The sequence below is a fragment of the Triturus cristatus genome, chromosome 9 (genome assembly GCF_964204655.1).
Source record: "Triturus cristatus chromosome 9, aTriCri1.1, whole genome shotgun sequence".
Classification (NCBI taxonomy): Eukaryota; Metazoa; Chordata; class Amphibia; order Caudata; family Salamandridae; genus Triturus; species Triturus cristatus.
In genome coordinates this window covers 946344407-946367543 of record NC_140592.1, presented here as the reverse complement: position 1 = coordinate 946367543, position 23137 = coordinate 946344407, and the positions used below count along the sequence as shown (strand labels likewise).

The following is a 23137-nucleotide window of genomic DNA, read 5'->3' as shown; positions in this document are numbered from 1 at the left end:
GATCAGAGTGGACTGGTGTAGAGTGCATTGGCATGAGTGCAGCCCCCTGGTATCTTTAGCAAACCAAACCCTGCCCTGCCTGGTTTGCTTCGACGTAAAAACCAGAGTTAGTCACTTGGTGGTGTAGCTGGCTTCTAAGAGCATAGGTAGATTGTTTAGTCTATCTTGATTAAGTGTTCTTTAAGAGGGGTTTCTCTTCATCTCTTTCCTAAATTGAAGTAGGGGTGGAGCAGTTCTCATGGATATGGGATGTTGCCCCAGTTTGTGAGTGCACAGATGGAAATGGCCTGTTTATATATTCTTATTATTTTATGCATTTCTTAATCTCTCTAATGGTGTGTGTGCCAGGAGCCACTGGAGATGGTGAGTTTGTCAGCCAGATAGCCAAGGGTGACAATTGTGATGCAGATTTTGCATATTTTTTAGAACATAAGTGCCAGGATAACCTCGCGTGTGAAAGTGCACTTTACAAATACACATAACAGAACAACATCATGACATGGTGTGGGTCAACCAGGGGAGCCAGTGGAGTTCTATCACTACGGAAGTCATGTCCTATTTCTTGAGGCCCTTGATAAGGTGTGCTGCAGCAAGAAGGGTGCCGCTAAAGAGGGCGAGTGAGGAGTATGGGAAAAGAGGAGCAGGACATTGCCACCATTCAGACGTATTAGTATTCAAAACGCAGATCTGAAATCGTTTTCCAGGAGGAATGGTTTCACTGTCTTTGATAGAGAGGCGGTACTGGCCATCTTTATATTCTTGATGATGTGTTGCTTGAAGGTGAGATTAGTGTCCTAGAGGAATCTGAGGGACTTCGAATTGGGTAAAGTTGGGGTTCAAAACAGTGCAGATTCATATTTTTGGGCTAGATTGGGAATAGTTGTTGTTTGTCGCCCTTGGTGCATAGGAGGAATTCTGTTTTTTGGATAGGTCAATCCTCAAATTGGTGCTGGATATCTGGGACTGGATGAGGTACAAGCAGTGATGGATGTCTGCAGGACACAAGGCTTTCAGATACTGTTGTTCATCATCCGCATATTGGTGATTTCTTTTGGTTTTCAGTCAGTAGAGCCTCAATGGGGCTCCTTGTAGAGGTTGAAGGTAACAGAAAAAAGATAAAACCCCTGGTTACTCTGCAGGTGATCGGACTCTTCTGGGACCTGGCCGTGCACATGTGAATAAACCGATGTCTGTAGCACCTGTAGGATGTTTCTAGGGAATTTAATTTGAGCCTTCCTGGTGTGGATGCGTTTGGAGTAGTCAACGCTGTTGAAGACAGCTAAGTGATCTAGTAATAACAAGAATCACGGGTGATCTTTATCAGTTATCAAAAGGGGGTGTCGTCTATTATTTGTAAAAGAGCTGTCTTGTGCTGCAGTGTAATCTGATGCCAGATTGATAATCACACAGGATGGTCACATGACGATGATGAAATCTTGTAGTTGTGCATAATTCGTTTTTTCGATCTTGGTAATGAGTCACAAGCCAATAGTTTCTGTGGTCGTATGGGCTTAGTGTGGCTTTGTTTAGGAATGGTAGCATCTAGCCTGTTAAGAAACGGATACTTTGAGTGAAGGAGGTGTTGACAATGGTATGGAGTGGTTACAGAGTTTTTCTTTGTGAGCCACATGCCTACTTCTGTAATGCCTGCTCGCCAGCCAGTATGACGAAAATGCTGTGGCACCTTTAGTCCACCCCTTTTGATTCCCTAGCTCCCCAACTAGCCTCATTTTGCATGTACTGTATCCTGTCATAAGACAAGGGGTCTTAAACTACAGAGAGGATCTGCCCCATGACAGACCTGGCAGTGCCCTGGCATTTGAGGAGCATCTTGATATATTTGTGGCACCTTGGCATATGATGGCAGAAATTCCGTTGAGATGTTCACTGGCACAAGAATTGTGGTAAGCATTTTAGATTTTGAAACTGTTTTTATTTCTACTGGCAGTGGATTTGTGGTGGTCCTTTTCTAATGGGGTTTATATTACCAGATGGGACCTATTCATGCTGTGACACAAAGTGTCGTGCACTGTACGGACTATTTCTCCAGGCATCTAGTTTGCTAATAAGCGCATTAAGGAAAATGCAGAGGTCTGAGTATACATACACAATAAATAAAGTTAGGGTAGGCACCCTCGTGGAATGCTAGCATGCACAAGTACGCAAACCTCTCCTCACACTCTGCTTTCGAGAAACACTCCAAATCCAGTCGTTTTTCAGTTGTCGCTCTCAATATTAATTTTTGTAGGTTGTAAATGTTAAAGGAATAAAGATATAATCTCTTGCGTCTTTACTAATTGTATCAGTTTCAAGACCATCAAAGGTCTTTTCCATAATTTGCCAAGGGATTTGGGGAAAAAGATTTTAAGGACATTTTCTGCCGACTTCAAGATATAAGAAGGTTGAAAGCTAACCCCTAAATGTTCTTTACTTCGTATAGGTATGGCCTGTCTGCAAATGTGTGCTCAGATGCAGAGCTGAGGTGGTCTATTGTGATGGTGCCTCTCTTGTCGCAGGATCTTGGTGCTTTTGCTGCCATTTTTCATGCTCCCCTGACGTGTCCCCTATGAGAGCAGCACCAGGTGTTTGCAGAAGCGTCCTCCTCATTAACAGCCTTGCACATCTCCTGCACATAGATCTGTTTGCACGTGTGAGCTCAAGGGGGTTTAAATATATAATGTGAGCTGCAGGGGCTTTGACTGTATGATCCATTGCCAAGCTGGTTCAAAATTTTTTGCTTTATGAATGTAAAGTGGTCCCTTTCTTGTCAGGGTGTACCTGACGTTATAATGGAATTTTAGATAAATAATTTACAACTATCAATCTATAGAAGCTATGATTACTTTTTCATTTATTTATGATTTTTTTTTATTTATCCTGTTTTTGTATGTCCTGCTTATTGATTTTAGCTCCTCTGAGCACTACAAACAGGGCTTGGTGTAAACGTGGCAGAACAGGATTGCAGTATCTTAGACACTGGGTGGGGTCTTCTGACACTTCTTTGGGTGCGTTAGCAAGAAGACATGGAAGGAGAAGAGTGCTCGCTGCTGCCGGGCAACGAGTAGTAGCCAATAGTGAGACATCCGACCTGCAGTAGTCACATACATGAAATGTGGCTAGCTTACGACGGGTGTAGAGAGTGAGTGACCATTGATCGAGTAATCCTCAAAAGGCAGTCTACCAAACATGTCCCACTTTGAAATGTAGCATTTTTGCTGCTCTATGTGATTTCTTTTTTGTTGTTGTTTTGTTTACTGGAAGTTAATTTGACATTTTCAAGTCTCAGTATGTGTTTCTGGTTTGTCATTTCAGGAGGTTCTTCAGCAGTTGATCGTGATGAATTTGCCTGATATTTTGCTGATTGGCAAAGATCCTCTTTCTGGTAGGTATTTCTCGTTTTTAAAAATGTGCAATGTGCAATTTGAGCAGGACCGGTCTATCAAAAACAAAAATATCACTGTTAAAACGCATGCATTTGACTGTGTAATGGTGGCAGGGCTGGCACCTTCTTTTAGGTCTTGCCTACAGGCAGCTTTTAGTTGTTTGTTACTGAAGACTTGTTGTGGACATTACCAATAGGGGAAAGCCCATTGCATGACATTTGTTGGTTTTCTTGTTAATCTAATTTGCTTGCTTGCATATTCAGTGGGTGTCCCTCCTCTTCTTGTGTTCTCCCTTAGTGCTTAGCTTCTTTACCAACCTTTTGACTGGATGACTTTAATCCTTCCACTGCTCAAATTGAGATAGCTGCTTTATGTGGGCCTACATTTTTAAAAAGTAAAAAAAAAATATATATATATACATAAATGCACAACTATTGTTTATTAAATATCTCCAAAATGACCAGGACAATCAAATACATAAATTGCATGTCTAATTACCCAACCAGGAGGATGTTGTTGTTGTTTTTATAAACTTTTTAAAAAAAAAATAAACTATATCCTAGCGGTTAGTGATTTAATACTATTTTAATAGCTCTTAAATTGTATTTATTATTAATTGTACTATTAATTATTGTAAAATTTTCGCCCAGGTAAATTGTGTTTGATAAAGAACTTTGTAACTAGATATTGTGTACTCGGACGCAATGGATATATATAAATAGGTTAGCTTAATTGACCCTGTAATTCTTTTTTGAGCTAGAAAATGTTAAATTGTAAGAGTAACAAATGTTTTTTTATTGTATCTTTTATGATGCTAATGCGTCGAAATAAAGATTTAAATGAATGAATGAGATAGCTGCTTTATTCTTTTGCGCTTAGCAAATGTGTGTTCTTGCTCTCCTTGTTGCTCCCCACACCCTCACAGCGCACCTGTAAAAGCACTGCAGTAGGTATATTTGACCAGGTTTGAGCAAAGAGCAAACTTGTGTTGTACTTTTTAGGTCTCGCCTAGCTATTGCGTTTACGCAATCGCTATGCGAGACTCTAGTGAGAGGGGCATTTCAAAGTGCTCCCAAAAGTGGATTGCATGGCGAACACGCGCACAATCATGTGTATCGTGCCGCCATGCAATCCGTTTGGGGAAGCGCTTCAGCCCAGTGGCACGTGCACATGTAGCCACAGCCTCGGCATCATACTTCAAAGGGTCCGCTCCCCCGCCTGGAATGCGCTCCCCAGCCACAGCATGCCGAGAGATTGTTTCCTCATGGCGCCTCACAACTGTCCCTCCCCCACCACAGGGCTAGTCTCACGGACGCATTGCCATCTATCGATTTCACTTTCATGCCCGTGTTCTCTTTGCCTTTCAGCACACAGCCCGCCCTCCCCCTCCGTGTTTTCTTGCAGCTTTGCCCAGATCTGAGTCTCAAACAACCAAAATAATAAGTTTGCCCTGCACGCTTTCTGCGCTTACAAAGTTAACATATGCCGCGCTCATTCTCTTTTCATCCTTCTAAGATCGATAACATTAGCTCCATTAATTCTGCGTCTAAGGATTTAAATAACCATATGTTTTCTTGCAACTTTAGGCACTTCACACACACAGCCCCACTGCTCACACACACAGGCATCAAGGCAGCAACAGAATGCTCTGAGCCCCACCAGTGTTTGCCACACACACATGCCTCTCGCATCTCTTGTTTTCTTCCAGCTTTGGCCCATGTTCTCTTTGCCTTTCAGCACTCAGCTTCCCCGTAACCACCATTTAACTAACATCCTGCCACACTCATTCCATTTTCATCCTCGGTTTCACTTTCATGCTCGTGTTCTCTTTGCCTTTCAGCACACAGCTTCTCCGTACCCACCATTTAACGACCATCCTGCCACACTCATTCCATTTTCATCCTCGCATTCACTTTCATGCCAGTGTTCTCTTTGCCTTTCAGCACACAGCTTCTCCGTAGCCACCATTTAACGACCATCCTGCCGTAAACACCATTTAACTACCATCCTTTTAGTTAAAATAAAAGAATTGCCTCTAAGGGTTTAAGGAACCATAGAAATACAAGGCAAGGCAACATACACTCCGAATGCCACTCAGAGCCACATAATTACATGCCACATAACTACAATGCACTCAATACAACAGACACTCCAAAAACCAATCAGTGCCACATAGTTACACACCACATAATTACACCATGCTCAATGCCACATACACTTCAAATACCACTCAGCGCCACATAATTACACACCACATAATTACACTACACTCAATGCCACATGCACTCCAAATAACACTCAGTGCCAATTAATTACAATGCAAACAATGCAAGATACACTCAAAATAACACTCAATGCCACATAATTACACGCCACTAAAATCAACATACACTCCACACAAAACCACTCAGTGCCACATAATTATATTCTACATAATTACACTCTATCTATCGCCCTCACTCTCTCTCTATCTATCTTATCTATCTATCTTGTCTATCTATCTATCTATCGGACTATTGCACTCTATCTATCGCATCACCACAGCATTTTTTTAACAATTTTTTTTACAAACCAGCATTGGCAAAGCCTTTTACAGATTAGAATGATTGTGTCAATTAATTGCCTTAGTCCGTATATGGAAGGCTTTGTGGTCATTCCCTAGCTTGCTGTATCACTGGGACTTGTTATCCCTCACTTTGTTTGCTGTCTAAGCCACCTTTTATCCAAGCAGGACCTAACTAGTCCTTAGTTCCCTGAAAAGCCAAACATAAGATATGTCCTTATGCAATGGTTAATTTGAGCGAGGGGGAGGGGGGCGCATCTCCACTTATGTTTTTTGCATCAAATGTTTACCGAGACAAGAAAGGGAGAAACACAGTGCAGAAAGGCAGAGCGAGAAAGACAGAAACAACGTCAGAAAGGGGAAAAGCAGGAACCTGCAAGAGTAATGGGCACTGTACGTCTGGTAGGGAATTAAAAGGCAAGAAGTTGATTTAAGACTGCGTAGGTTTGGTATTCGGCATGTCAATGTTTAATTGCACTGACTGCGGGTTTCCTGGGCAGAATTTTAGCTACTGGCACTCATTGTGTCAAAAAATATGCAATGCCCTTATGCATGGAAGGACTATATTCCAACTGAATGAAACAGATCAGAACAAAAGCGAACTGCAGCACCTTCGCTACAGGAAGGTAGCCAGGGCTCTTTGCCCCAGCCCTGCACATTTTGAGGCTACACTGTCTTACTGCAAGTTGCTTTAAATATTAAACAAGAATGATGAATCTGTTCCTTCCTGATCTATCTAAAATGGCAACACCACTAGGTATAGTAAACTACTGCCTTTTTTTCTCTTTAACACGTTTTATGTCTTCATTCTGCACTACTTCTTCAAAGAGGGAACCTTCCAAAAATGTTGCCCCCTAGACCCAAAAAAAGCTTCTGATACGCCTAGCAAGCTGTGCTGGTCACCCTGTCAGATGGCAGCCCTGTTGTATGTAGTTTATGTAAAATAAAGCACTCTTTTGAACTATGATAGTAACTGCGCGTTTACTTCTTGTGAACTAGCAAACTGTAAGAGTGTATGAAGCTTAGTACTTGCTGGACAGGATTTATGGCACTGGGATAGGGGCAGACTGATGAACCCAGCCTGCATTTGAAGCAGAAGTTATACTTAGCATGGCTAAAATGATGTCTCTTCTCTAAGAGGCTCATAAAAGGGCTCAGTGGGCTACTGCAGAGAACTAAATGCCTCTTGCATTGGTTTCAGTTCTGAGTCCTGTGGAAGTTAATTAGGCCCGAGAAAGCGTTTTCCTCTCAAATCTGATACCTCTTCATTCTTTGCTTTTTATAGTAAAAAGTATTTGAACAATAAACCACAATTTATAAAGATTGACAATATTTAATTCAGTCGTGTACTGTTCTGAGATACCAGTATTATTATTTTTTTAACAATGCTTTATAAACTAAGATTGACAGACCCAACAGCTTGGCACTCGTGTTATGAAGGCGAGGCCTGTTGAATTTGCCAATGCTTGTTTCCCTAACTGAATACCAGTCATTATTTCTAGCCCACCACCAGACGTCGTTTTTGAGTCCATGTCCTAAAGCTGATTGTTCTACCCCTTTGTGTATTGTAAATTCTATGCTTTATTCATGTTTGCTCGACTATTGGTGTAATAAGCCAGGCAACCTCACTGAACCTAAACAAGTTTGCAAATGCTTAAAACCCAAACTTTGCAGTTTATGGTACCACGCAGGTATATGTAAATCATCTCGGGTAAAAAATGATTTCTTAACTCTGCCATAGACCAGCGGGCATATTACAGAAATCTGCACTGGAGCAGGGTGATTTCGTACCGCCCATCTGGTGCAAAAAAATGTTTTTTAAAAATCAAACGGTGCAGTTTATTTTAACCTAGGATATGGCGATTGCCAATTTGGCCAGTGCATGCGACATGCCCACGCACCTTTGCCAAATAATCTAATAAGGGTCCAAATGCATGAATGTTGCCAGCATTTTTGAAGGTTGCATGCCTGCCTTGATTGGTGAGCAGTGTACACTGCTTCCCACAAGAACGTCCTTCGTAATTGGAAACCATTTCATATTTCACGTCTGCTCCTTGACCCAGTGCGTATTTGTTGGTGCCGATATCCAAACAAGGAAGCCGAGAGAACGTGCTTTATTTATCAAACAGTGAAGATTCAAGGGCAAACAAATGACCTTTACTGAGGAAAGGTTATGTGAACATTGTTACACGGTGTTCTGCGTGTGTTTTATTCAGGCCATAGCAACACCCTGAGCTTCACTCACTGTACCACAGAAATATTGGTTTTCCTTCCACTCAAGCAGAAAAAGTACTCTATAAATCCTGATCTGATAGCTTTACTGTCAAAAGTAACATTAGAACCTGTAATCTAGGAAGAGCAATAAAGGGCGGGTTCCTAAATATTAAAGTTTTGCAGTGGACCGCATGGACAACTCCGAGTAACCCCCTAATCACAAATACAATCTCCTCGTGCCCTGCTCACGGTTCACTCTTTCCTAGGTTGATGAAAGGGGTGGCGCTGTGTTGGTCAGTAACTGCGCTTATCATGTGGGCTTCTTGTGCAGTGCTTACTGCAGCTCTGAAGCTGCCTCAAATTGTGGGGAGGGATTGAGGGTGGAGGCTGGTATGTGAATTGATATCGCATTCGCTGTACCCCCACACACAAAGGTAATGAAGCCTAGCATTGTATGGCCAGCGGGCCATTACCAGGCAAACAACAGTGTACCCACAGACTGGGGCTCATGCCCAATCCCACACCTGTTGGGGCTGCTCTGATGTTACACAAGACCCAACCATCTCTCAAACACTGCTTGTCTTCAGTTGTACCCTCGGGCTGTTGAGGGATTTGTTGCCATTGAGGTGGTAAATGTACTATTCATACTTTGTTTTTGTGAAATGGCATGGATACCCTCATGGGTGACAAGCAGCATCCTACAAATCCACCTTACATTACAGGTATTTTTTAAAAAAGGGCTTGAAAAATATACATTTTCCATTGCTGGGAAGTGCTTTCCTGAGGACACCACTCCAGGCACAAAAACTATAAATACTTCCCATCACCCATCCTTGGTCACTGCGTGGCACTGTTGCACATTGTCTGTACACAGTGGTCATTTCTGGTGGCTAAACTGGTTGTGGGAGGCCAAGCCACTCTGCGTAGGAAATGGACACATAGTGCCCCCTTACACCATTTCACAGGGTCATTAGCTTTTTGAGGAGTGTTAGAGAAAGGGATTTTTCCAACAGGATTTAACTTCTCCGAGACCTTTAGCTTCTCATCTCTTTGATACATGATTGCCTCCAAATGATACCCGATGCCAATTGTGAAGCCTGATACGAACAGACTAAGACATGACTGTCCCAAACATGACACAGAGATGTGGTGCAGCGGCCAGGGCAGCTGACTCCAGAACACGGGGTCTCACGGTTCGATCCCCGGCGCCAGCGGCAGATAAGCCCAGCACCCTGGGCAAAATCTTGCTTAATCTTCCCGACGGCCCCCAGCGCCTTGTCACCCTCGGGTAATTGTTCGCGCTTTACAAATACTGGACATTTCCAAATATTGGACACATCCAAGCATATGAATTATCGCACACTTTTGTAGTGTTATAAAAATCGTCCTCAGCACTGACTGAGAAACAGGCCTGGTTTTAAGTAGCTCGCGGTCGCGGTCAGCATATTCTGGTACCCAGTGGGGCCTGGTTGCTGGCACTTTACTATTAGAGGGCACCTGCAAGCAAAATGTTTGTTTATGGGTACCCGATTATTGTGGTCGGGATTTTCTGGTGACATTTGTGGGGTTGGGTCTTCTACCTCACGTTTAGGGGACACTTTACCGTAAAATGGGCCCATACCACAGTTTCTACTTCTGAATTTCCATGATCTTTTCCCAACTCCCATATAAAGGCCATTTTTAGAGGCTGTACATTTTTTGTTATTTACGAGTTAGCTGTTGATTTATGTTTTTTTCTCTATTTGCCATCAACGTCCAGGCTGTTATATTCTTTTTCTTGGTACACATGGGTACAGGGAGGCAGGAGGCTTGTTATGCAGCTCGCAAATTATAGTTTTCTTCTGAGAAGGGGTGCTGGGCTTCAACGCGCTGGGCCAAGATCAAGGTTGGAGTTGCGGTACCCAAGGGGACACATTCAGCCTGCTGGCCGGTGGTGGGTGGGTTCATGTCCCTAGTTGACAGTTGTCATTGGACTAGTGAAGGTCATTATTCGAGGCTGGAGTTACCATCCTTTGGCACACTGAAATCTGGCTTCAAGCTTTCGCTTTTTCAGCTGCTCTGTCTTCACCAATCCACGACTTATCTGTCCTGTCCAGTGAAAGCCTCCATGGTTCTCTGGAATGCTGGTCAAGCTAGGTTCCCTCTCCTTTGACTACGCTCAAAATATTCAGTGTAGTGAGATAGGCAATGTCTATGTAGTGGTTCAGGAAGAGAACTTTATTGAGCTTGTTCTGGGTGGAAAAAAACAGGTGCCTCATTGTTCGCGTATTGGAGGTTTTGTTAAGATCCCTGCATCTTGAGTTTAATTTTCGTTATGCGGTTTGTGCGGTTTTTGGTAGCTATATTTCAGTACACTTACCCATTACATAGTGGCACTGTACGAAAATCAAAGGCTTCCACCACTGAATGAATAAAACATGTTTGCCAGCTTCTTCTTGTGCACATTGGAGACATTAGGGGGGATAAGCTTATGCCTTCTAGCCACCTTCTAGACGGAGACAAGCCATTCTTATATGGGCATAAATATTTCCACCAGTGACTCATGGGAGATCATGTGCACAGGAGATGCCCTCTTGTTGCTAGCTGCGAATACTATAAACCTTGAGCCCTTCCGCAGGGATAGCAATCCAACAGTTTCAGACATACTACCACACATCTCACACGGAAGATAGAAGGGCACATACCTGTATACAGGGATGGCCTGGATTCTACCAGAGGAGGCCGTAGGCATCAGCATCAAGGTACACCGAAAATGCTTTTCCTTCCAAAACTGGTTATCTGACAACAAGCAAGCATTCCCCCAATTACTTAATGGAGAATGGTGCCTTAGGGACAAAGGAAGGATGACATATTGGCACATTGTCACCAGCAGTAGCCTAGGGCTTTGCAGGATGGAGACCAATAGGTGGAAAAGACAAGCAGGTGAAACGAATCAAAACTGCATGCCTGAAGGGTCCTAGAACCAAATATTGCCTTATCTATGACTGTGAAAGTGACAAATGCATTCATAAGGCTCACAGAGCAAGATAATGGGCAGAAAAGGACTTGCCTGTTCAAGAGAGGGAGCTCGAAGAAGTACAGTGCTATTGTAGTGGAAAGCTGGCAGAATTGTTGTGAATGGTCTGATGCAGCCTGTGATGCCCCATTTATTATACGTGATGGCGATGTCAAGGCTGCTGGAGAGCTCTACCACCCTCCTTCCTTATTTTCCTTTGTTTTTTTTTTTTGTTTTTTTTTTAAAAAACCTTTATTTGTGCATATGAAAAGGACAAATACGGGCCTACAACCATCAGGCCGGCCACAAAACGGTTAAGCACTGAGACACACATTACAACCCCTGTGCGTCAATGGTCAAGATTAGCAACGATTCAGGAGTTATACACTGGAGAGATCCTTGACACCAGGGGAAGGAGAAGTAAAGGTTAATTTTAAGGTTTTCAAAATAATTTTATCGAGGAAAAAGACAGTAGAGGATAGAACCAAGGAGATTCGAGTCCGCAAGATGGCTTCATCACACGGGAGAGCAGCAGCATCATTAAAACGGCCATAGAAAATCTCAGACAGTGAGGCTATGCAGTTATATAACAGGATAGTCACATGAGTAAATACGCACCCCTCCAAAGCCGCCCCCACTCAATCCACCCCACACCCGGACCCCGAATCGGAAACAAGTATAGCGCAGAGACATAGAAGAAAGAGGCCCATAGAACTAAAAGGAAAAGGTAATTTACCCCCCCACCCTACACCAATGCGGAGGCTACGGCCTGCCCCCCCCCCGGCATAGTGCCTGTCGCCCAATGAACCCGAAATATAGACAGGAGAGAAAGTAGGAATAGAGTAAAGAAAATAAGAAAACAAAGAAGAAAGCGGGGAGGAGCCCACGTAACCTCGGAGCGCCCGAAACCACCGGCCAACTACGTCTCCACACACTGAGAACCCACTACACCCAAAGGCGGTCGTGTGAAGATAACGTGTCACAACAATATAAATGAAGGCAGACAAATCGCGATGAGTGCGCACAACATATGCAGACAGTTCCAGTCCCAGTCCAGCCCATCCGTGACCCCATGGTGATAGAAATCAATCTAGCCCTGGCCCGATCGCGGGCGTAAGATTAGACTAGCCCCCACATGAAGGCCCCGCAGCCCGTGCAGACAAAGACAACATGGCCGCTTGGGAGAAGATGGAGAAGCAGAGTCACAAAATGGCCGCCGATCATCCACCGAGGTCCCCCCGTGCACCACATAAAATCCAGACCTGGCCTGTAAAGTACAGGAGCTCCACACAAAAGAAGCCGCAGGCCACCGCGAACGGTTCCTCGAGGACGCCAGGCGTCGCTCAGCTGGATACTCTTGCGGACGCGGTGAGGCAGGCAACAACAGAGCAGGCAGCAATAAACGGGGAAACAAAGTGTCCACAATTGAGCAGGAGATCGATTGATCCTGGGTGCCGGGAAAGCCAGATGCAGACACCAGTGTAGCACGGTTATACACAGTCGTTGCGTCCCCGCAAGAGGACAGAAGCACTGGCAGACCCACGTCTTGTTGAGAACAAACGGGGCGCTCACGACCCGCAGCCGACGGTATGGAGTCGAACCGCTCACTCAGCGTTTGCAAGCCAACACACAATTGCAGACGAAGGTCCCGCAGGGCAGCCAGAACGGAGCCGCATGTCAGCGGAAGCTGCGCCCCCACATCGGCAGCAATCCGGGACGGCACTGTGGAGCTGGAGTCTGGTAGAGGGAGGGCGAAGCGGGCAGCGGGCGAGACCGGAGCATCGCCCCCCAGCAGCGAGCAGGCAATCAACGCCATGTTTTACCGCTGAACGGTACAGTGGCCAGGGGGGGGGGTCGTAACAAGGAGGCAATTCCACGCAGGTCTGCGCCGCAACAGGTGAAAGCCAACAGTCGCTTCCCCTCCCTCGGACTCTCTTTGCAGCCGACTAGGCAATAGAAGAAGGGGGTCCGGAGCCTTCCACAGCGCGGGCCACAGAGCGAAGCAGGAGACCCGCCACACCGGGGCTTACCCTATAGCTCCAGCCCGTCAGGTGAAAGGTGAAGGAGGTGTCCGGGCGTCTCTCCCCCGGCTCATCTGGCGACAATCCGTGGTGTGAGGCGGGATCGGGGCCGCGGGGCTCAGATCTGCGCCGGGGGTCCAGTGACTGCGGAGCTTCCAGGGGGCCGGCCAAGGCCACAACAGAGCAGGGGTCCAGCGCGGAGAACAAAGGCACCAAGAACTCCGGCATCCGGGCGGGCCCAGACTCCGGGAAAGCGGCGGCGCGGTCAGCGCGTCGTCGCGCACGTTGCACCTCGAAAATCGGCGAGGATAGGAATCAGGATGATAGTCCGAGGCCAAGGGCCGGCGGAGCCGGGCGCTCAAGCGTCTGCTCCGGTCGCCATCTTGGCTCCTCCCTCTTATTTCCCTTTGTTAATACGACATACAAGAGGTCCTGCCTTAGAGAAGATGGTGGCAAGTCACTCTGCGGTGAGACCTTTTATTATGGCATAGTGGCACACTAATGTCACAAAGGGTAAAAATACTATATTGGTACTTCATGACACATCACATATCATGCCCCACGTCTGGCACACCTGCAAAGCAGCTCTGTCATACCATTGCTGTGCAAACATTGGTGATTTATGCAAATTGTTGCTTCTGGTGATTTTTGCCTCAGTACATAACAATTCTTTCTCAAACTCAATTTGAAATTATTTTAGCAAAAAAACAAATACTTTAAATGGATACATTTTCACACTATTCACCTGTATTTGCTTGAGTAATAACAATATTTTGAAATGTCTTGAGCAGTCTACTGGTTCGAGAACTAATGGCAATCTTGCATATAATTTAAATATAGAGAACCAACTGTGACCATTTACATTTTCTAAAGCTTTGGTATGAAGTGTATTTCAGAAACCTTATGGAAAACTTCAAGTAGATCCAACCTTTATGCCCCATAAATATGCCCATCCATTTTTAGGTCTTGTTACACCCAGCTTTATCTACTTGGCAGACCACAGGCCATTGGCCGGGACCTGGTATCGTACGCGGACGACACACAAATTATTATGGCAATGAATCCCATCCTTAATCATATCCAGCTCGGCCAATATTTAACAAAAGTCACTTAATGGGTGACTGTTAATTCACTTAAATTGAATGGGGAAAGACTGAAGTCATGATTATGGGAAACATATTTGTGAGTGGTCGCGTATGCTCGCGACCGCTCGCATTGAGAAAGCTGCTGCTCGAGTAAAAATCTACTCGAGTGGCAGAAAAGGAAAGCAGGGACAGCTTGCGCTGTGCATAGTGCCGTTCGCGATGACTGCACAGTGTGGACATGCATCCGGCATTGTCCAATTACCGCAAACTACATTTTTCTATCGTACACCGCCGCTTGCGGAGCTCCGCGTAGTGCAGCGGAGTTTTTTGGGGGGGTTTTTGCACTTCGTGGAGTTCCGCGTAGTGGAACTCACCCCAGGGTTAGTATATTTAGGAGATGGTTAAATTAAATAAATATTTGATGTAAAGTAATTCTATGCATTGATTTTGTTCGAAGAGTTCTAATGTTAATTACAAACATATCTGAGGTTTCTCTGTAGCAATTTCTCTGCAACGACTTACCTCTGTAGTGGGTTCTCACTGAAAATATTGGATTGTGAATTCTGTTTTCCTATGACAATTATATTATGTATTGAAATCATTACAAAGCACCTGTTCTCTGATGTGATCTACTTGGGCTACGTGGTCGCTCTGCCTTAGACATCAAATAAAACAATTCAGTTTTCTGGCTTGCTTGTACAGTTGAAATCAGGCAGGGAATGGTGAATTTCTGCTTTGCCGCTTTCTATGGTTGTATTCCATAGGGGTGTAGTGTGGACTCCATGATTAGAAGGCTCCAGAGTCTTCAGGAGGCAGAGGTTTCAGGAGTTCAAACTAAAAGTGAATGCTCTTCTCTTTTTTTTTTACTTACTAATGATTTTCGTCATAACTTGGTCCCACATGTTTGTCACTTTCCTTACAGAATTAGGTGACCGACAGCTCAAAGAGGGACCTTGGTGTTATTTGACGTTTCTGTAATACTGCTCCTGTCGCTCTTTGACTTCTGAGAGTAAATGTGAGGGGGACAGACCCTCTTTACACACTTCCTGAAAGTACAAAGCCCATAAGACTGATCAGCAGAATTACATCAATTCTAGTGGGTGAGAGGAATGTAATTTATGGGACGAGGAAAATGGGCACAGTTCTATTGTCGATTACAGGTACATGATCTGACCTTTATCCCTGGTTCCACTTCCTCTTCTCCTTCCTTCTTAAATTGAGAATGTATCCATGCATTCTTGGACCATACCTTATTCAAAGAAACCCAAGTGCTCCTAAGTACAGTAAATTGCAAGTGCATTTACTCAAGCTGAGAAAGGTCGCGTAATCACAAATTTATAGCTGAAGATAAAAACTTTATGCCAGACGTTAAGTCCTTCTGTCACCCCTCCCTCCACTTGAGGCTTCTTAAGGAAGTACAAACCTAGTTGGCACAGGCCAGTTGCTGCCATGCATGTTTTGGAAGTGTAAACCCCGTAGGCCTCTGGCAAGGAGGCGTCTGTCTCCCTGCTAGATCTTCCCTGAATGGAAGCAGGAATCGCTAGATATGATCTTTAAAAATCCAATTAAACAATTTCCCTTTACTAAGGAAGTATGCTGCAGGATGGAACCCCTGTCATATCCAAGTCAAAATTAATGATCAGCTTATTGAAACCGTGAACGTTCTACATATAGCTTTGTGGATGCTCCACGCCTGCCCTGGAACATGCAGAAGCATGGAGGCGGTCTTCTCTGCCACGCTCACTTGGCCATTACGGGCATGAGGATGATGATGAAATGTGCTAGCCCAGAACTGGGCAGTAAGAGATCCCTGTGCTAACAGCAGGGCCCTGATGTAACTAGACTCTGCAGGAGATGCACAGAATCGGAAGGGAAGTGTGTAAAGTCTTCACCCCCTTTTATTGTGCCCCCACGAGTCTGGAAGAGAGGAGGCTAAGTGAAAAGGGCCAAAGTATGGAATCATTTGAAGCTAGTGGGCAATGTGTTAAAGAACAATCGGAATGTTAGCAGCAAGTCCATTCTACTCAACGGGGCCTTGGAAGATGCACAAGTGTGAGATTACTCAAGGTGTGAGCCGCGGACCCAGTAAGAGCCACTTGAGATGTCATATTCTTAAGTCTCGCAGTATGGGTGAAGAGTCGAGAAGGTGGAATTGAGGCAGTCAGCTTGCGTGCTGGTTACCCTTTATTTGACGCTGTGGCTTGAGCGGCGATATCTAGAATGTGGAATAAGGGGCAGGCTGCGATAAGAGGGACGCAAAGCTGTCTTACGTGCAAGAGCATCAAATAGGGGCAGCTGTGGGGGAAGCATCTGCGAGCTTCCTGATTTAACCATAATGACTACTGATCATAAATGTAAAGTATGTAAAAATGTAAGTGTGGCTTTTATTAGTTGGTAGTGTGTGCTTGTTATCAGTCACTCTTTATTAACTACTTCCTTTCTGTAGTCTTTAATAAAGATGGTACATCTCTCTACAACCCAAGCCTTCTCTTCCTTGTTAACTTCATCCCTCGGCTCTTGCCTCCTCTTTGTCTGAGCTCTAGGTCACCTCCATCTACAGACTCCATTGAAGTTGCTGGTAGCCCTGCATTTAGTGATAGGAAAAGTCAGACTTTTTCAATATCATTGGCGGGTTAATTTCCATGCGTTGTAGGGAAGGTAGCAGTTTGGTCTGGACTGTTCCCATGAGGAGCAGGGTCATGACTGATTTGCATATGTCTTGGTCTAAACTGGTGTGACATGGTGAGCATAAGAACGATGGATGTAACTCGCATCTCTTGACTGGGGTGAATGTATGATCTGTTCTGCATCCCGTCCATCATTTGTGTGTCTTTTACTTTGGATCCTGGGACATAGATTATAATTCTGGCTTCAACGCTTGCTTAAAGATCGTGTAATTCTGGGAAATCACTTGCTCTCCTTAACCTGGAATTGTGTTACCATGTGAAACAAAAGATTTGATGCTCTCTCTCTCTTTCGTTCTTTATCTCTGTCTCTGTCCCCATCTCTCTCTCTCTCTCTATATATATATATATATATATATATATATATATATATATTACCTACTGGCGGTCGCCAGTAGGTAGTTATAGTTAGGACCACGTTTCCATAGGAAATCCGCAACATTCTATTTTGAATAACTTTTGCGCCGGTCGACGAATCCTTGCGAATTTTTCAAAATAGGTGGGGCGCTACGCTCCGCTCCTACCCTGAAAGTCTCGGGGGGATTCGTCAAGCGGGGGCTGAGATTAAAGGGGGGTCCCAAAACGCGTTTTTCCCATGCATTTTTCCATAGGACCTTTAGACACAGCTACAGCCCGAACGGCTGAACAGAATTACTTGAAATTTGGCAGAGAGGTAGTCCTCAGGTCAAGGAAGTGCCTTTTGTAGGTTTGCTGTAAATCTGTTCAGTAGATTCTGAGAAAATAGCCTTTAAATCAATATATATATCTGAGCCAGCTTACGGTGCGCTTACGGTGCGCTTACCGTACGCGTACGGTGGCGTGCGCGAGCGCGATTCTGATTGGCCCTTAGATCCTAGTAAACATTCGAATCGGTCGAAACCAGGAAGCGGCGGCCGCCATTTTCTCTCTCGCACTCTGAGGGGGGAGCTGATAAACAAATGCCAAAAACATATAAAGGGGCTGTTTAGACAGCGCCCATGCACATAACCATGTTAGTTGAGTCTTCAAAGATCCCCCAAGGCAAAAAACGGTAATTTTTTATTTTTCGAAAATTTCGCCGATTACGCTTACCGTACGCTTACCGTACGCGTACGGTAAAAAAATTAAAAAAAAAAAAAAATCCACACTCTCTCCACCTCGTGTGCAAATGGTGGCCGAAGTCCACCATTTGCGCATGGCATATAAGAGCACAGCATTTCCCCAAAAAATTTAAACAGATTACCTATCACAAGGAAGCGCATAATATGTCCTCCATGTGCGCACGGTGCGCGAAGCGCATCGTGCGTACATGGCCCATCTAGCGTAACGTGGGCACGCGGTGCGCGTAGCGCACCGCGTGCCCACCGTGCGTGCACGGCACTAACTGCGTAAAGTGGGCGCGCGGTGCGCGAAGCGCACCGCGTGTTCACTGAGCGCGCACGGTGCGCGCACGGAACGAACTGCGTTAAGTGGGCGCGCACGCCACGAATGGCGTAAAGTAACTTAGCATTTAAAAAACCGTACAAATTCACTGAAAAAACCATAGGTTTCACACACGTTATAGTTAGGAATTAGCATTTAAAAAACCTTGCAAATTCCCTGAAAAAACCATAGGTTTCACACACGTTATAGTTAGGAATTAGCATTTAAAAAACCTTGCAAATTCCCTGAAAAAACCATAGGTTTCACACACGTTATAGTTAGGAATTAGCATTTAAAAAACCTTGCAAATTCCCTGAAAAAACCATAGGTTTCACACATGTTCTAGTTAGCGGAAATTTTACTGATAAAAAACCAATGAAATTCCCCCGTTATAGTAGGAAACTATAACTCACGCGACCGCAATCTTCTGCTGATGACATATGTGTCTTTATGAAAAAAAAATATTTGTAATATATGTATAGCTAAAAATTTATGGAAGAAGACATGGGCAAATAAGTGTCTAAATACAGTATTAGCATCAGCAGAGGATTGCGGTCGCGTGAGTTATAGTTTCCTGCACTAACTATAACGGGGGAATTTCATTGGTTTTTTATCAGTAAAATTTCCGCTAACTATAACATGTGTGAAACCTATGGTTTTTTCAGGGTATATATATATATATATATACACACAGTTACCACTCCATGTTCATTCACGCACAAACTGGGATACGGAAAACTTCAATTAATGGTGCCCAGTGAAAAGTTTTCAGTGCAGCGCTAATCCTTCATGACGTGTTTTGGACACTTCTGTGGCCTTGATCAAATGATCTATATATATATATATATATATATATGTATATATATTATCTACTGGCGGTCGCCAGTAGATAGTTATAGTTAGGACCGAGTTACCATAGGAAATCGGAAAATTCTATTTTTAATAACTTTGGCGCCGGTTGACTTATCTTCGTGAAATTTTCAAAACTAATGGGGCGCTCTGCTCAGCTCCTACCCTGAAAGTCTCTGGGTGATTCGTGAAGCGGGGGCTGAGAAAAAGGGGGGTCCCAAAACGCGTTTTCCCCATGCATTTTCCCATAGGACCTTTAGTCGAAGGTACAGCCCGAACGGCTGAACAGAATTACTTGAAATTTGGCAAAGAGGTAGTCCTGAGGTCAGGCATGTGCCTTTTGCATATATGGTGTCAATCTGTTCAGTAGTTCCTGAGAAAATTGCAGTTAAAAGTACATAAATATCTATATGCGTGCACCGTGCGCGCACCGTGCGCGCACGGGGCGCGCACCAAATGTCCGCGAGCGTAATTCTGATTGGTGGTTAGATGTCAGTCAACATTCCAATCGGTCGAAATCAGGAAGTGTCGGACGCCATTTTGTGTGCGACAGTGAAAAAGAAAGGTCGAGAACGTGAAAAGGGGGCAGGGTAGAGAGTTCCTGACCCCCTAGCCTTTGTCAGGGGGTCCCTGAAGGACCCCGAAGGGTGAAAATTCACTGAAAAAAACATAGGTTTCACACATGTTATAGTTAGCTGGACATTTCACTCGTAAAAAAACCATTGAAATTCCCCCGTTATAGTTAGTTCAGCTAACTATAACTCGCGCGACCGCAATCCACTGCTGATGACGTCACATATTACATCACTCATGACATGGTCAGTGACATCACTGATGACATCTCAAATGACATCACTGATGACATCAACCAGTGAATGTGTCTTTCTGAAAAATAAATATTTTTTATATATGTATATCTAAAGGTTAATGGAAGCATAAATGGGTAAATAAGTGTCTAAATGGATGGTTTTTTTTGTAAAATTAATTGTATAACTGACTTATTAACAGTATCTTAGTGAATACAGTGATGTAATATGTGACGTCATCAGCAGTGGATTGCGGTCGCGCGAGTTATAGTTAGCTGAACTAACTATAACGGGGGAATTTCAATGGTTTTTTACGAGTGAAATATCCAGCTAACTATAACATGTGTGAAACCTATGGTTTTTTCAGTGAATATATATATATAGAGAGAATCGCCCCACAGCACCCTCAGTTGGCAAATGAATAATACAATCTGCAATGCTTTGTATTGCATCTGTGTAAGTTATGTTATATTAGTGACATTTGCATACCACCACATCTACCATTGGTATGGTCGCATAGGGAGACCTGTAATTCGGAAATGGAGCCCATATTTTGGTTCCTATAGGAGTCTGTATTTTAAGCATTGACCTGTGGGTGTCTGGAAATTGTTTCTGAGGCTTGAGGACTCTTCTCGTTGTTACCCTTCATCTGTGCGCGGCTTTTATAGTGTGATGCCAGCAGAAATGTGCACCAGACGGAGGCTTTACCCGTGAGTAAGGCAGAAGAAGAGAAAAAGAGGTAGCTCAGTTTTCAGGCAGACGCTGGGTAGCAGTTTGGGTCAGATTGACCTCGAATCAATGACCCCCCCCCCCCCCCCATACAATGTCTAGTGTTTATTAATGTTCACTTTGCTGTAATATCGTGTTAGGTCTGAACTGATGTCTGGTACTAAAGGAGGATGCTTAGTGATGGGGGAATAGCTGTCCTGTGTGGGGGTGGTAAAAGCTGCTGCCCTCTCGTGTGACAGCTGCCTGGCAGAGGGCAAAGTTGCGTGATGGATGAGCTGCTGTTGATTGATGGGGACTATTGTGTGTTTAGGATATTTTAATAATAGGGGGCTGCAGTCTGGGTGGATTATTGCTTCCTTGTGGCTGCTGTCTGATGGAGGGACTATTCAACGAGTCTGGTCACTCACTGGGAGTTTTGCATCAAAGGGGGGGTGTAGGAAAGCATTTATGTTTGACATTGTCTTATTTTGTTTTCTAAGAAAATTATAACAAAAAAGAAAAGTGAGTAAGAATAGGAGAAAGGGACTAAATTGAATATGTGACAGGGAAACGCTATGGGCAGATATCTTAGATGGAGATTTATATGAGACAATGTCAAAGAATTGCTTAGAAGCACAATGGAACACATATCAAGTGATGGAGGCTAATTGTAGGTTGGGCTGTGGTACCATGGAAGGACGAGTGGAGAGGAAAGAGAAAAAGATATATGAAAGAAATGGAGAAATCAGTCCAAAGATTACTCTGTAAGAATGTATATTAGGTGGGCGCTCTGAAAAAGTGTAGAAATATGTATTATGGCATACGGTGTACAACACTTTCTGTCGAGTGAGAGTTCTGGCAGTATTATGAAACTTATTAATTCATGAAACTTCTGACTGAGTGAGGAACATGTGTGCTGGAGTTAACTTCTGTCTTCTGGGTGGGGCTGCTGTCCTCTGGGTGGGGCTGCTGAGCTGGGCTGCTGTCTGCTGAGCTGGGCTGCTGTCTTCTGGGTGGGGCTGCTGTCCTCTGGGTGTGGCTGCTGAGCTGGGCTGCTGTCTTCTGAGCTGGGCTGCTGTCTTCTGAGCTGGGCTGCTGTCTTCTGGAGGGGGCTGCTGTCTTCTGGAGGGGGCTGCTGTCTTCTGGAGGGGGCTGCTGTCTTCTGGAGGGTGCTTCTGTCTTCTGGAGGGTGCTGCTGTCTATGCTGGCATGAGTTGCTATCTGCTGAGAGGGGCTGCTGTCAATGGGGCGGAACTGCTGTCTGGTGACTACTGACTAATGGTTGACCTTGTTCGGGTAATTGGCTACGGTCTCGCCTGAGAGGCATTTCCTGATCTGGAAACTCCCTGCTCCTCTGACCCAGAGGCATCCGTCACCCAATAGATTTATCCTGACTGATGAATGGCTGTAGCCGCATGAGGTGTACTCCCTGGTGTAACCAGAGTGCCCAGCCAGGGCCCTAGTACAACTCACCCTCTTCGACCAATGATAGCTACACCCCGGGGTTTACTGGTAGATAGGGGCTGCTCTGTGTGAGGGGTTCTCGCATGTTTTAGGGGAAAGAGTACTGTCAGACAGCCCCCCTCGGATCTGGTAGTAGCTTCAACCCTAAGACCCCTCCGAAATAATATAGCTAAGTATGCTGTTCTGGGGAAAATACTAAACCAGTGGTACTGTAAAAACGCACCATTTGCTCTTTTGTTGAACAAAGTCAAATTAGGTACTTTTGACGTATTACGGAAGCATTATGGAAAAAACTAAATGCGTTTTTACCAGAAGCAGTGATGTGGTGGGGTTTGACCGTTTATTCATTATTACTGTCAAACTTTCAACCAGCACGTCGCATTTTGTACAGGCTCACCTGTTAAAAAATTTTTAAAAAAATAACAGTACATAAGCAGACCCTAAAATGCTCTTTTTATTTTGTTGTACTGTTGTCTGGTATTTACATTGCATAGATCCTCCAATTACTTGGCCCCTTAGCATTTTAAGACAAAATATTTGTAATCCACTATTTGTCTTATTTTTGTTGTGAAACTGCTTGGGAGGAAACCCTCCACCCTTGTAGGAATTCAAGTCATTAATCTTTCTTCACCACCTGCCAGCCTTTTGAGTAACACAATGATGAGAAGCCCCATACAAAATGTATTGATGGCTAATAATGTTTCTCTCCGGCTCACTGCCTTTCTGGTATACAAATACCTTGAGCCTTGTATAGTACATGACCGAGTAATGGATTCCATGAGCCTGTGGTAATTTTTTTCACCACTTTTGCATAGGGCCATAAGCGGCACTCTGTGTTTAGTCAAGGCCTTTTACATATCTGAAGGCCGGGCAGAGCACCCATTACCAAACATTCCTCCCTTGCAGCCAAGGCCTCTGGAATTATGGGACTGAGGGCCAGAGATGCAGCAGGCTGATGAGAGTC

The 23137-nt window shown here is 44.5% G+C and overlaps 1 protein-coding gene across 7 annotated transcripts in view; it reads left to right on the top strand.

Moving 5' to 3' along the window:
• Window positions 1–23137, top strand: part of CCDC88C (coiled-coil and HOOK domain protein 88C) — a 460272-nt gene that overhangs the window by 205733 nt on the left and 231402 nt on the right. For all 7 annotated transcript variants that reach the window (XM_085626546.1, XM_085626541.1, XM_085626543.1 and 4 more), the window contains exon 4: window positions 3313–3382. In XM_085626546.1, coding sequence (XP_085482672.1) covers window positions 3313–3382 — 70 coding nt within the window. The remainder of the gene's footprint in view (window positions 1–3312; window positions 3383–23137) is intronic.